We start from the raw sequence: 15,087 nt of genomic DNA, 5'->3' as shown, positions 1-15,087 counted from the left end.
GTTACACGCATTTTAGTTACAGTTGAGCGCGTGAGACTTTTATCAGACTTGTTTTCTCTTATTTTAGAATTAAGTTAAATTTTATACCTGGGTCCCACACCCCATTATCATTTTTGCCCACACCTTTGAACGATCAAACCAGTGTTTTTCACCCAAATTTCATATGAACCTTCCTCACCCCAACATCATTATCTCCACCACCTTCCACCATAAATTCACCACCTATATTTCAACTTGGACGCAAAAAAACTATTAAAAAAAAACAGAAGCTCGCATCTTTCAACTGTTTTCAGGTCAGCAAAACAAAAGGCTGGTAACTTCAAGTGGCCTCAGTTAGAGTCTGGAGAATCTCGACCAGCAAAGAGCGAACCATCTTTGTCGGACAAGGATGAGCCATCTGTAATGCATTCAAATGACAAGTTATTAGCTGCAGATGCGAGCTCTTCTTCCTCACTTGGACATGCCAATAGTGAAGACTTAAGATTGTCAAGTCAAACTGCTGATGAGATACAACAAGAACAGGTAAATAAAAGCATGTCTCATGATCGACTACTGTCTTTATCTGAAAACTTTGAAGAATTTAAAGCTGATAAAGAGGCGAAATTAGAAGAGTGGTTGGGAGAATAAGGAATTTGTGAAGTCTCATTTTCTTTTCTTTGTGGCTATTGCTCTATAAATCGTTAATTATTGGAATATTTTCTGTCCTACAATGGCATTGGCTCTATTAAATTAGGGATGAGAGAGAGATAGGAGGTGAGAGGGAGATAGGGCGGAAGGAAGAAGAAGAATAATAGGTTTGGGCTTTGGGAAAGGTGCCGGTGTGCTTAAAATTTAAAAAGGTTTTTTTTTTCTTTTCTTTAATGTATTTCTTTGTTAATAACAAATATCAATTTTTTAAATTACAAATTACACGTGTCATTGTTTAATTGGTTCATTTGACACGTTATTGGCAAGTGTAACTCACGCATCTGGTATGCTGTACTCGGGTGTCTATTTGATACAGTTAATAGCCACTTGAAGTGTATAGATGATAAAAGGGTCAGTTGAGGTATCTGGCTGACCCTTGAGAACAACTTGAAGGGGCGGTTTATGTTTTTATTAGTACTGTACTCTCCACTTTTAACTACCACCGGTTACCGGTTGGCACACTTGAGTCCATAACAATGGGCGGGGCGTGAAACGACATCGTAATTTCCATCTATATATGCATATTTATTTATATTCAATTCAATTCAAAGGTGTTTGGTGAACAATTGGTTAGATTTGGAAAATCTGACATCTTTAATAAAATCCTCTAAGTTTATAGATATTCCACTTGTTGTGCAAAATCTATCAACTTTGTCTAACGTAATTGAGGTGAATTTGGGTGTGCAGTAGCAGGGCAGAGATGGGTTCAGATCAGAAAGTACATGTATTTGAGGAGGTTGCCAAACACAACAAGACCAAAGATTGTTGGCTTATCATCAGCGGAAAGGTTAGATCTTTATTAGTTCCGTCCTGTTCTTTTATATCCTGTCAAATAAATAACCAGTGAATACTTTTCTTAGTGGTATTATTATTCTTGATGGGTTTTGTTTTATTTTCGTNGCTGAGGCCCCATATTGACTATCATGAGGTCTTTTCTGTAGTTGGTGCAGTCATAAGTTTTTTACCGATTCATTCTTCCATGAATTGCTGAAAGTGAAAAGAAGTTCATCAAAATTTAATCGAAACATATAAGTGAAAATGAAATGACTCTTCAAATAAATCAAATTAACGAGTTTTTGTCTCTCGAATGTCCAACTGATTAATTAATTCTTTATCATTTTATGTGAATTACTTACAAAAAACAAATCTATATTTTGTATGGTTCAAGATAGAAAGAAACAAATCTCTATTTGAAGTAATCAATAGCTAATCTTTGAATCCTTAATTTGTTGTTTACCATGAAGTCTTGGAGAATTAATTGTGTTGGATGCAATCAAGGAGAGAAAGAAAAGAAAAAAAGGATAAAAGAGAGAATAGGAAAGTTGAACGTACAATAAGAAGAAAAGGAAGCTAAAAACAAAAATAACTTACATGACCATACAGTCTCGAATCAAGGCACCAACACTGAATCTTGACCATGGGTGCCAACAGTACCATATAGCAAAACACCTAAAAAAATTACACAGGACATTTACATTATTTGCAAGCACCATGGGTTCACGCGCCCCACACTTCTTAACGTGGATCCGCCACTGTGCACTCATTTGGTGCTAATAGTGTTAGTTGAAGAGTTGAATTCTGAAACTAAAACATAGACAGAGATTGATAGTATTAGACAAAGTAATAACTTTTTTCTTCAAATGCTTAAGATTTGTCTTTTTTCTTTTGAGAAAGGTAACAATAATCAAATGCTTAAGGTTTATCATAGTAACATAAATTGGAAGGTTTCCCTCGGGGCTGGGAAGAAAAGGCAGGTGTCTAGGTAAGTGACTTGTCCCAGAGAAATTAGCAGTTTAGAACATCAGAGGTTGATAGTAGAGATAAACAACTGAACTTCAAATTAACGATTTCTTCCCGGTTGGCAGAGTTACCCGGTACCTGTACTGTACTGGTGGGAGAAACACGTACGTGGTGAAATTTATGCAGAGGTGGATAAATCCAGTGTTCTTTTTCTTTTTTCTCTGGGTCTAAGGTCAGCAATGACNAGATTTTAGGTCAATAGACAATAAGTAGGTCTACGTATACACTACCTACCCCCCCCCCCCCCCCAACAACAAACAAAACTAAGAAAGAAAAAAAAAAGAAAAAAAAGGTGACTGGTATCACATATTATGATGGCAGGCTCGTTACATTGGCATAAAACCTATACATACATTCACATCGTTATAAGTGGATATACATCTGAAGCTTAGAGACATTTTATGTCTCATTTTAGCCTTGTGGTGTGAATGAGCCATTCCATTCCATTCCTTCAGCTGGTTTTTTGGTTATTATTTTCTTCTTGATTCCATTCTCCACCAAATAGCTTTGAATGTTAAAAGACGAAGTGACATGTTCCAAACTTCCAATGTTCTGGTGATTCAAAGAAGAAAATCTCTAGCCACATGAAGCATGTTCAGTCATGTATCTCAGTGACTCTTTAACTTCTGTCACAGGTGAAAGCTTTGTAGGAGTATGCTTTATGCAAATCAGACTTACATTCATGGAAGATCATCCAGGTGGTGATGAAGTTTTGCTTTCTGCAACAGGTAATGCCCGAGTATTTCACACAGTTTATCTTGGTTCTAACCGTAGATAAAGGCTTTCTCTATGCGTTGGTTTCTGAAATGTTGATTGTCTGACAGGGAAAGATGCAACAAATGACTTTGAAGATGTCGGCCACAGTGATGATGCTAGAAAGATGATGGATAAATATTACATTGGAGAAATTGATGCATCAACAGTTCCCTTGAAACGTACTTATGTCCCACCACAACAAGCCCCATACAATCCAGACAAGACTCCGGAATTCGTTATCAAAATCTTGCAGTTTCTTGTGCCCCTCTTGATTTTGGGTTTAGCTTTTGTTGTGCGACACTATACCAAGGAGAAGTAAACCCTTTGCATTCTAATTTGGATTGTCAGAAAAGTCAAATGAAACACCTGGTTTATAGTTCATTATGGTGCTACAATATCTGAACTTGATTAATTGTACTTTGTATGAGTTGCACAGTGGCCATTTGTAGTGCATCCTGTAAACAATGAACTTTACCGAGCTTATGTTTATGATGATATTTGAGATACGCCCTTTTTCATTTTGAATAATTTCTGCACTATAACAGTCTCTACTAGGAATTAGCTGTAGACAGCCTATTGATTCGAAAGCTAAGTTTGAAATTAGAAAATGATCTCTGCCCATGCCCTTAGAGCGAAGACAACTTTATTAGAATGGACGTAAAATGGCTCTTTTAACCGTTGAGGGCATTATTGGGGCTACTTTGGTAGTATATTTGCCTGCTTTTGCATCATGAGAATTAGAGCCCCGAACTGCAGCTTTTCGTTTCTCTAAATATTCTATTTCAATTCAGTATGACAATATTAATGTGTAATCTGGAGAAAACGTAGATAAGACCAACAATATGTTTTAACCCGACATTATTTGCGATAAGACTGGCAAGCGACGAGTTCATTTTCTCACACATCATTTATGCCTGATTTTTTTAGAATATCAAGTGTAAACTAACTGTGGTGCAACTCAGCCAATTCACTAAACAGTCTATCCAGCCAACAATTAAACGTAACCAAGGTAATCCTACCCCACCAAGACTGGTGTAGATGCATAGTGTTGCAGTTAGAATTCAAACATAATCTGAAGCTACTCTGGCTGGAAACTGTGAAGGGTTACTAATATTGTGAGATTAATTGCTCATGCAGTTTGCACATTTGGAAGCTTGGCCCTGGTGGTCTTTTCATGTAGGCGTCTAACAGCTCTAGAAGATGTTCTGCCACTGGATTTGAGGTATGCCCGAGTTGCCCGCAAAAGGGATAACAATGTCAAACTCTACAAGGCTTTCAATGTTTCTGCCTTGCAAGATATAGCGGTTCTTTAACACATTAAAAACCACAATTCTGTGCGTCTCAAAAGTCAAACCAACCAGTTCACATCCACTCCCACCCCACACCCCACACTCCTTGACCCCAAGGAAGCTGGGCAATGGGCACAACATCTCCATTTTAGTTTTCCTATTAGAAATACCCTATAACTATAAGCGTTAAACATGAGGAACTTAAAATATATATATATTGCGCATGGTAGCCAGTCTGGAACATAGGCTTTCTAATAATGGCTACACTGAAACCGAGCAAATACCAGTGCTAGTACGCGGCAGAGTTGATTGTAGATTTTTCCCAACTTCAGAACGTACGATCTCCGACCCAAAAAAGCAGCAACAGCAGTGTTCTGACTTGTCAGATACTGTCCTTTCTCGCCACAAAAATGTGACGACTTGAAGAGCATCCATTCATGAATGCTGAATTTTGCAAAGAGAATAAATTAGTGGTATAAAATCTTGGAAGGCACTATAACAAAGGTGTCTATATCTTGTCATGGAGAGTGACCACCAAATAATGGGCATCATAACAAAGGCACTACAACAAAGGTGTCTATATCTTGTCATGGAGAGTGACCACCAAATCATGGGCATCATCTAGTAGCTTCCATACATCAAGATGACCAGCCATGTTATTGCACTCCCTTAAAATTTCATCCATGCTACTATACTTCTCAATGATTTGTTTCCTCCTCTGTAATACAGATGCTGCAATTGCATAAAGCAAAAGATCATCTGTTGGTGGGGCTCGCAGCCTAATCCTACTCCATGCAGACTTCCCAATCCCTGCCCTAATAGCAGCCTGGTCTGCCCACATTACCTCCCATAGGCAGAGTGTTTGCTCAAAAGTTAATTCCCTCCTGAAGAGCACTACCACCATCCTGTACACAAAAAAGCAATCCTCTGCTTGGAGCTTCTCTAAGTGTCTATAGAGATGTGAATCCTTATGTTTGATAATTTTAGAAATAATATTTAGTTGCCTCCTAATTCCAACCTCATCAAGCCTGAAGTTATGCCGAGCCTTCCTCATGAAACCGACGAAGCACCAAAAAGCTTCATGGTCCTCTGTCATCACAGCAATAATGGGTGAAAGCAAATCACTCATTCCCTGGCAATAGCCAATTTCAGGGTCATAAAGCGCATATGCCTCAAGAATGGCAACTAACCGAGCAGCATGGAAGATCCTTGAGGGCTCTAGGTGATCATAGTCCTTCAATCCAACGGCTTGCGCAGACCAGCGTGCCCGGTCATCTGATACTCCTCCCCCCTGAGCTGGGAAATATGCTACCCATTCTTCATTAGCACGAACTGCGTCAACCCGAATTATTCGTTGCCATGTCGCATAATCTTCTGCATTGCAGGGCTCTGGCTGGACTTCTGTCTTCGAAGGAGAAGTGCCCTTAGAAGGCACCTCAGATGTATTCTCGTTCATGCTTCCTAACAAGGGGAAAGTATAACTGACATCATGGTCTGCAGAGGAATCTGAATCCGATGACTCAGAATCAGAGACATCGTTTGGCTCCATGACTCGTTTGGAACTGGACAATTCTTCCAATATTATACTGCCCTGATTGTCAGAATCTTCAACATATGGGCTCCTCTCCCCACTAGAGAGGGATTCCAGGGCACTAACAACATCTTCATAGTCGGGGAAATCCATTCCTTCAATGAGATTTCCACTATGTCCATTGCTTCCAATTCCACCAGTGTCTTTTATTTTAAAGGTTTCACCATTGCGTCTCAGCAGTTGGCAGCACTTTCTCCGAAGCCTCTGGTATTCCTTTCTGCATTCACATATTATGCACCAATAAGGAGTATGGACTATGGAGTCAAAATATAAATTTGAACTATAAATAATAGAAAGGTGATTATGAGTCAACTGAATAGACAAAGATTAAAAGGACTTTACACTTTGATCCAGGTAGAGCAGATGAATTTGGCAACAGTACCTGTTCTTTTTCCTTATAGTATCTCTTTCTTTTTTGGAACTGTCCAAGTGATAGCTGCAAAGACACGTAAAGAATAATTATCAGTGCTCGCCCAAGACTTCACCGGTATAAAACTTGACTTATGAAGTATAGAAATGCAAAGGCGAGCGGAATTGCTCTACGAGCCCTCCAAAAATATTAACTTCCCATCATTTCATCAAGTTATTAAAAAAAGAGAAGCTATATAGAGCCTGTCCTTTCTCAGCAATGACCGAAAGGGACAAAAGCAATTCAGAACCCACCAAATCACCTATGAAAAAAGCTTTATTCACACTTAGTGAGCAGAGATTAGTTTCAATCATATAATCTTCCATAGCAAACAACCCAAACAGAATAGATCAATAGAAAAAGGGAGCCTACAATATGTAAAACAGGTCCACAAGAGGATTCATTAAAAAAATCAAGTAGAATAACTGCAGTATTGATCTCACTTACTATGCAAACGAATTAATTCATAGAACTCATAGGAACTTTAATGTCATCTATCTGGAAAACGGAACTCCGCCATCTCCTAGAAAATAAAGCAACTAAAATGGACACCAAAATGAAGCGAAAAGGGGAAAGGGTGTGTGCAATGAACCAAATTCCATGCCAATGTTAATACTAGAAACCAGTATGAGGGGGAAAAAACTTACACCCCAAGGAGGAATGGCCAAACCTCCGCCCTGATACTTGGATCAACTCCCTGCATAAGAGAGACAAGTTAAGTAAACAAACCCACCCTTTGCATGGAAAACAAGGAAGAGAAAGAAAGGAATATGGTAAAATTTTGTGTTGTTAGGTTTGACAATAGAGGAAAAAGATTTGGACAGAGGTGCCCCACAAGATTCTCTTTCCCTTTAGAAAGAAGAAATCTACAGAAATTTTGAAAAGTAAAGCAATCTACAGTTTCACCATTTCCCTTCTTCTTTTGGACTTCAAACAAAAGAAAACCGTGTTATTTCACATTTAACCAAATAAAGGAAAGAAAATCATTTTTCTTATAGACTCCCTCTATTCAGTCCCTTCATTTTGCTTCCCTTCCCTTTCACATTTTCAAACAAACATTAATAGTTTTATTATGCTTTAAATATGTAAAATAGGAGTACATGGATATATGGAAAATGTGATTCTCAAATTTCAAGGTGCAGGAACTCACTCCACTTCGGACTTTCTTTAGAAATTTAACTCCTCCATTACGAAGCTTTCCATCAGGTGTAAAAAAGCTTCTCCACTGTAGGGGTGAAAGAACATGTTTTCTTTTTCTACGGGACCATGGTGATTTGAGATGACCTCTGAAATGAAACACCTTCATGATTAAATATTTTGGAAAACTACAACTACATGTCAAGGTAGCAACATTGGGAGATCAAATATATTCAGCATCATTAACAATTACACAACTTCAACTATCCAACTATAAAAAGGAAACGCATAAAGGTGACAGGGAAAAATTGCTAACATAGATCAAAGAGAAGGAATTAAAATTACCAAAACTCCACAATTGTTATGTCTTGGAGATGATTAGCTTATACAAACTCCTTTTCATCTTCTTAGTGCATTTATTTGAAGTAAGAGAAACTCAGCCAACAAAATTGTCATGGAAAAAAATAAGATAACTATAAAGATTTGAATCGTGCACTAAGAAGTACACTGGTTGAGTTGAAACTAAATCATGCAGAGTTGAAATTTATCTAACAAAAGGTCGAGCCGTAGTACACTGGTGATTAGCAGATTAACCCAATTCGGCTTTTATCCACATAGCCGAGCAACTAAGAAAAAGATCAACTTGAGGATATCACAAGGATACAGATGCAACCTATTTCGACAATTTTATCCACAAGCTGAGGCTGAACAACTTGAAAGTAGAGGGGCGGCAGAAAACAAAGGGTTCAACAAGAATGTATTTGATTACATTACTGAGCACACAGGACAGCTTAACCTATAGATATACTTCTGCATAGGTATTATCTTTGACTGCTGTGATTTGCAATATTTAGATGTAAGTCTATTCATGCATCTTTTAAATCGAAACATCCTAAAGCAAGCATCGCTAGTTACCTACAAATAAAATTTTGCAAGAAACAGAACTGGAAGGGAAAAGCAATCTTCTGCCTGAAACAGCAATGTGAGAAGCCCAGTCATGCAGTTCAAACAACACATTGCAAAAGGCCATAACTGGTAGAACTCATACTAGTTTCCTTCCTTAGATGAGTCTTATTCAACCGTCTACACCTATGGACTTGGGATTTATGCCAGTATGGATGAAAACTTTTCTGCCTTTAACATAGAGCATCAGATTCTGCTAAGCATTTACCAATTGATACCTCAGATTTCACGCGAAAAAACACAATCAGAAAGATCCCTCAAATAACAAATCAAAGAAACAAAAAGAGCTTCATAAGGAAGAACATCACACCCCCATTCTGAAAGAGCCCTTTTCATCCAGTGGAAACAAAAAAAGAGGTGATCAGTGTACCCAGTTAAAAGTCTCCGCCTAATTGTCCGAATTTAAGCAATACGAGTACAGTGAATCTTTTGGATTGTATGCTTTTGCCGCTGAATTGATCCGCAGAAGCAAATAGTAGTATGGTTTTCTGAACTTAAAGGATGTACAGTCAATCCTAATTGCATCACCCAAAGAGGAGGGAAGGAAAAATGAGAGAGCAGCAAAAGGTCAAAACTAAATCTTATGCCTTCAGATTCTTTATTGAATAAATTAGCTGAAAAATATAGACTACAGCCAGCAAAAAATCAAATAAAAAATGTCATCACATTATCACAAGGTAAAACAATTGAAATAGAGATCAGATGTAAAGTTTCAACCTTTGACTAATATAAATCAAGATGTATTACAATGACCAGTTCAAATCAAAGCGCTACGAAGATATCCAAGCTGAAAAAACAAAAGCAGTAAAACAATCACAAATACAAATATAATCTATCTACTAACACTATTAGACATATATAAAATGGAGGACAGCGGAACTGAGCAAATGATCTAGATCTGATAGAATAACACTAAACATAACTAAAATGCTAGATGAATCGGAAAACTACAGTTATAGGAAAACTGAGAAGCAGATCGAAGAATAACTGAGATGTAGTGAAAAAGGTGAAAGAGAAGGGAGGCTCACCGATCAGAGGCAGAACAGTAAGCTGGTGAGGAGGAAGCAACAACAAATAGAACTGATCGCAAATGAATCCACGACGATGACGCTGAAGACGACGGCGATGGTGAAGATGAAGACGGTGAAGGAGAATTTGAAGACGACGAAGTCTGACTTCGTTTGAGAGCTTTCATTTACAAACGATTTTTACTCTATAAACAGATTTCTAGGGTTTTCAAAAACTATGATAATGTAATGTCCTTTACGGTAAAAATATCTTTGAAATTTCAGCCGTTTTTTAATTTTTTTACAAAGTAGAATAGATAAGGGCGGCGGCCAATGCGAGTCCGGCCAAGGCCGAGAAAGCAAAAACTACTCCGGCATTTGAAGTCCGGTGGTTCAATCAGAAACCACCGCTGCTGCTGCCGTTACAGTTAAAAACACGACGGAGGTCAGTGATACAATTGATTCAACAAAAGCATTAGGAGCAAAAGAGGTGAAAAAGAGGAAAAGCATGGAGCAGAGATAAAGGAATAAGGAATGTCGATTATGCCCTTTTCCACCATAACACAAACACACAAAACTGAAAATGTTTTGTCCTCTTTTAACTGCTTTTGCTTTTTGATTTTGCTTTCATTTAAGAGAGATATGTCTTTCTTCAAGATGAGTGAGGCGACCTAAGAGTCTCCTAAGGGGGGGTTAGAGTGGATTGTCTATTTTTCTTTTGTACTGTACCTACTTGCCTAGAAAGTAGAAAAAGAGAGATAGTTGACGCTGGATCTGAGATTGTAGAATTGGTTCCGTGCCATTGTGGCGCCTAAGGTCGCCTCTTTTGGCACGGATGTGATGCTTAAATTAGGTGGAAGCTTGGAAAAATAAATACATAAAGAATGTTTGAAGTTGAAGTTTTTAGTTGAAAAAACAGGGTAATTGATCCAACTATATTAGCCAGAATTATTCAGGTTCCCTCAACTTGGTAATTTTTGTTTAATTTTTCGTTAAATTTTACGTGATCTTTAATATCCCTTAAACTTGACAATTTCATAGCTTCGACCCCCCTGGACGCTCACAATCCATGGGAGTGTGACACACTGCCAAATAATTTTTTTGTCCATGTGGTTTTTTTTACAATAAAATATATATATTTTTTTATCTTTTTAAGTGCACCAACTATTTCAATCATTTTTTTGGTGCCAAAATCAAGATAAAAAAACTTGAAACAACATTATTTTGACAATAATATTTTATTTAGCTAAAGATAATGATATTTTAATCAAGTTACTTTTATATATTTGATCAGAAAAAAAGGAATACACAGTTAGAACATATTATTATTGCACCTAAAAAATATAAAATTAAAACTACATTGTTGGAACTCCATATATTGGCTAAATAAATTTTTAGCTAAGAATAGTAAAATTCTGATCAACAACAACCCAGTGAGATCCCACAGATGCGGTCTGGGGAGGGTAGTGTGTACGCAGACCTTACCCCTACTCCGGAGGAGTAGAGAGGCTGTTTTCGGTAGACCTTCGGCACAAGAAGGAAAGAGACATTGTATCAGTAACAGCAAAGGAATCCATAAAGATAACACCAACAACACAATAACAAAAAATAAAGAGCAAAATAATAACACTGAGCAGTAACAAAGGCACAGTGTTATAGACGCAAGGGAATAATATGTACAAAAAGGGCCACTAAAAATACTACAACCTAACTTACGACCCTAATAAAGTATTAAGAACACAACTGGAGTCACTAGCAACCTAAAACAAAACACTATCATACTAGCCTCCTATCTCCTAACCTACAACCCTAATGCTCGACCTCCACAACTTCCTATCAAGGGTCATGTCCTCGGAAATCTACATCCGCGCCATATCCTGCCTGATCACCTCTCCTAATATTTCTTAGGCCGCCCTCTACCTCTTCTCATACCCGTCAAGGCCAGCCATTCACACCTCTTTACCGCTGCATCCAGGCTTCTCCTCTTCACGTGCTCGAATCATCTAAGCCTAGCTTCTCGCATCTTGTCTTCCATGGGATCCACGCCCACCTTCACCCGAATATCTTCATTCCTAATCTTATTTAGCTTAGTGTGCCCACACATCCATCTCAACATCCTCATCTCTGCAACTTTCATCTTTTGGGTATGAGAATTTTTGACTGGCCAATACTCTGCACCATACAACATGGTCGGCCTAACCACCACTCTATAGAACTTTCCATTAAGTTCTGTAGGCAACGTCCTATCATACAGGACACTAGACGCTAGCCTTCATATCATCCACCCCACTCCTATACCGTGTGTGATATCCTCGTTAATATCCCCATCCCCATGTATAGTCGACCCCAGGTACTTGAAGCTCCCTTTCTTGGGGATGACTTGAGAGTCAAGCCTCACATCCATGCCCGCTTCACCCGGCACACCGCTGAACTTGAACTCCACGTATTCAGTCTTAGTCATGCTCAACTTGAAACCTTTAGACTCAAGGGTCCGTCTCCAAACCTCCAACCTCTTGTTAACACCGCCTCACGTCTCATCAATCAGAACTATATCATCAACAAATAACATACACCATGGCACCTCCCCTTGAATATGGTGTGTTAGTGTGTCCATAGTCAGAGCAAATAAGAACGGGCTGAGAGTAGATCCTTGATGTAGCCCCATAACCACCGGGAAATGCTCCGAGTTGCCCCCTCACTGTCCTAAACCGAGTCTTAGCTCCATCATACTATCCTTAATCACCCTAATATAAGCTAGGCATCTCCAAAGAACTTCCCTAGGTACCTTGCCATAAGTTTTTTCTAGGTCAATAAACACTATGTGCAAATCTTTCCTCCTATCCCCGTACAATTCCACCAATCTCCTAACAAGATGTATCGCTTCCGTAGTGGAATGACCAGGCATGTACCCAAACTGGTTAACGGATATCAACACCAGCCTCCTCACCCTCGCTTCCACTACCCTCTCCCATACTTTCATGGTATGACTCAGTAGCTTGATGCCCCTATAGTTGTTACAGTTCAGGATATCACCTTTGTTCTTGTATAGCGGACATCGTACTCCACCTACATTCCTCTGGCATCTCCTTTGTCTTGAAAATAATATTAAACAGCCCAGTTAGCCACTCCAATCTTGCTCTACCCACATACCTCTAAAATTCTATTGGAATTTTGTCTGACCCTATCGCTCTGCCCCTGCTCATCTTACACATAGCCCAGACAACCTCCTTAACTCTAATGCGCCTATAGTAGCTGAAATTTTGGCGACACTCGGAGTGCTCCAATTCTCCTAGCACAATGTCTCTGTCCCCTTCGTCATTCAGCAGCTTGTGGAAGTACGTCTGCCACATCCGCTTAATTTGCGCGTCTTCCATTAACACTCGGCATTACTCGTCCTTGATGCATCTCACTAGGTCTAGATAACGAGTTGTCTTATCTCTCGCCTTGGCTAGCCAGAGCAACTTCTTTTCTCCGCCTTTGTCCCCCAGTTCTTCGTACATGCGACCAAATGCTGCATTCTTCGCTTTCGTGACCGCTAACTTCGCCACCTTCTTAGCTTCCTTATAACTTACTCTTTTCATCTGCCTCTCCTCCTCGTCCGTACTCTCCACTAGCCTCTAATATGTCGCTTTCTTTTCCTCCACCTTACCTTGGACCTCAGCGTTCTGCCATCAGTCACCCTTGTGCCCGCCCGAGTAACCCTTCGAGACCCCTAGCACCTCTCTTGCCGCCTCCTTAATACTGTTTGCCTTCATCGTCCACATATCGCTTGCTTCCCCACTACTTCTCCAGGCCCCCAAAGCCAACAACCTTCTCCCCAGCTCGTGAGCTTTCTCCTTTGTCAAGGCACCCTACCTAATCCTCGGGAAACCCCGAACCACCTTTCTCTTCCTCCTTATTGGTATGCCGACGTCCACCACCAAGAGCCTATGTTGGGTCGCGAGTGACTCACTCGGGATAACCTTGCAATCGTTGCACAACCCTCTATCATACCTCCTTAGGAGAAGATAATCAATCTGAGTCTTAGCCACCGTACTCTAAAAAGTAACCAAATGCTCCTCCCTCTTCGGGAACATAGATTTCGCAATCACCAACTCAAAAGCCTTAGCGAAATCCAATAGAGAAGTTCCACCTCCGTTCTTAACCCCAAAAGCCAAAGCCGCCACGAACCTCGCCATAACTACTAGCAGATGCCCCGATATGTCCTTTGAAATCCCCTCCTATAAATAACTTCTTCGTGGGCGGAATACCACGCACCCACTTCATCCAAACTCTCCTAGAAACACCTCTTAGCCTCTTCATCCAAGCCCGTTTGGGGAGCATAGGCGCTAATGACATTTAGAGTGAGCCCTCCAACCACTAACTTACAACAACAACAACAACAACAACATACCCAGTAAAATCCCACTAGTAGGGTTTGGGGAGAGAAGAGTGTACGCAGACCTTACCCCTACCCCGAAAAGGGTAAGGAGGCTATTTTTGGTAGACTCTCGGCTCAACAGGAGAGACAATAATTTCATAAAAGAAATAAAAGAAAAGGCATGTAACAACAAAAGATGCCAGAAAGAAAATAACAACAACGAATAAGTGAAAGAACAATAACACAAAACTATGAAAAACAACAATGTGAGCACAACATAGACCGCTAGCAAACCTAATCAAAACTCTATCAGACTACCCGGTACAAAGAGGGAAAGAACTCTCGACTACCCCTAGCCTACCATCCTAATGCTCGACCTCCACTTATTTCTATCAAGGGCCATGTCCTCGGAAAACTGAAGCCGCGCCATGTCCTGCCTGATCACCTCGCCCGAATACTTCTTAGGCCGCCCTCTGCCTCTTCTTGTACCTGCAAAAGTCAACCGCTCACATCTCTTAACCGGTGCCTCTAGGCTTCTCCTCCAACCACTAACTTAATAACCATTAATCTATCACTCACCCCCTAAACTCAACCACCGACTCCCTAAGATCCCTGTCCACTAAAATACCCACTCCGTTCTTACCCTTCGAGCGTCCAAAGTACCACAGTTTAAACCCATCTGCATTCCTCGCCTTCGATCCTACCCACCTAGTCTCCTGAACACATGCTATATTGACCTTTCTCTTCTAGAGAATCTTCTCCAACTAGACTTACCCGTTAATGTCCCTATGTTCCACGACCCAATTCTCAACCTATAAGCACCCTTGTCCCCTGCCCCACCCCTATCCCCTGACCTACCTCTGCCCCGCCTCCCGCCCCTCTCGAGGACATGACCTTATTCTACCATCACAGATCACCGCCAAAACAAGCGACGACCAAATGCAAAGGGAACATGTTATACTATAGGCCCGCTAAAATAATTCCTAGACTAGTATCAACTAATAAGACAACAATAAGCTACCACAAGAGGAAGGGAAACAAGAGAACGGGAGGTACCAACTCCCGAGAACAGAACCTGGATCAATGTA

At 40.0% G+C, this 15,087-nt stretch overlaps 2 protein-coding genes across 2 annotated transcripts; one reads left to right on the top strand and one right to left on the bottom strand.

The window, feature by feature from the left end:
• On the top strand, positions 1,223-3,764 carry LOC109226940 (cytochrome b5-like). The gene is made up of 4 exons (XM_019391885.1): positions 1,223-1,474; positions 2,450-2,460; positions 3,160-3,215; positions 3,312-3,764. Exons 1-4 carry the CDS (start codon positions 1,388-1,390, stop codon positions 3,560-3,562), a joined length of 405 nt encoding a protein of 134 aa, XP_019247430.1. The 5' UTR covers positions 1,223-1,387; the 3' UTR covers positions 3,563-3,764.
• LOC109226939 (GTPase-activating protein gyp7-like) lies at positions 4,344-10,472 on the bottom strand. Its single transcript, XM_019391884.1, has 5 exons — positions 9,661-10,472; positions 7,683-7,818; positions 7,180-7,229; positions 6,506-6,559; positions 4,344-6,340 (listed from the first exon to the last, which is right to left on the bottom strand). The coding sequence occupies exons 1-5, from the start codon at positions 9,825-9,827 to the stop codon at positions 5,110-5,112; spliced, it is 1,638 nt and encodes a 545-aa protein (XP_019247429.1). The 5' UTR covers positions 9,828-10,472; the 3' UTR covers positions 4,344-5,109.

This window comes from Nicotiana attenuata, chromosome 6 (assembly GCF_001879085.1).
Source record: "Nicotiana attenuata strain UT chromosome 6, NIATTr2, whole genome shotgun sequence".
NCBI classification, from domain to species: Eukaryota; Viridiplantae; Streptophyta; class Magnoliopsida; order Solanales; family Solanaceae; genus Nicotiana; species Nicotiana attenuata.
This window is presented reverse-complemented; position numbering and strand designations above follow the sequence as displayed.

Bases quoted from the DNA above. Each gene is read 5' to 3' on its own strand.
- LOC109226940 (XM_019391885.1), top strand. From the start codon at position 1,388: ATGGGTTCAGATCAGAAAGTACATGTATTTGAGGAGGTTGCCAAACAC. The intron at 3,216-3,311 runs GTAATGCCCGAG...ATTGTCTGACAG, and splicing joins AGTTTTGCTTTCTGCAACAG to GGAAAGATGCAACAAATGAC.
- LOC109226939 (XM_019391884.1), bottom strand. From the start codon at position 9,827: ATGAAAGCTCTCAAACGAAGTCAGACTTCGTCGTCTTCAAATTCTCCT. The intron at 7,819-9,660 runs GTGAGCCTCCCT...GTTTCATTTCAG, and splicing joins TACTGTTCTGCCTCTGATCG to AGGTCATCTCAAATCACCAT. The intron at 7,230-7,682 runs GTGAGTTCCTGC...TCTCTTATGCAG, and splicing joins TAAAGAAAGTCCGAAGTGGA to GGAGTTGATCCAAGTATCAG.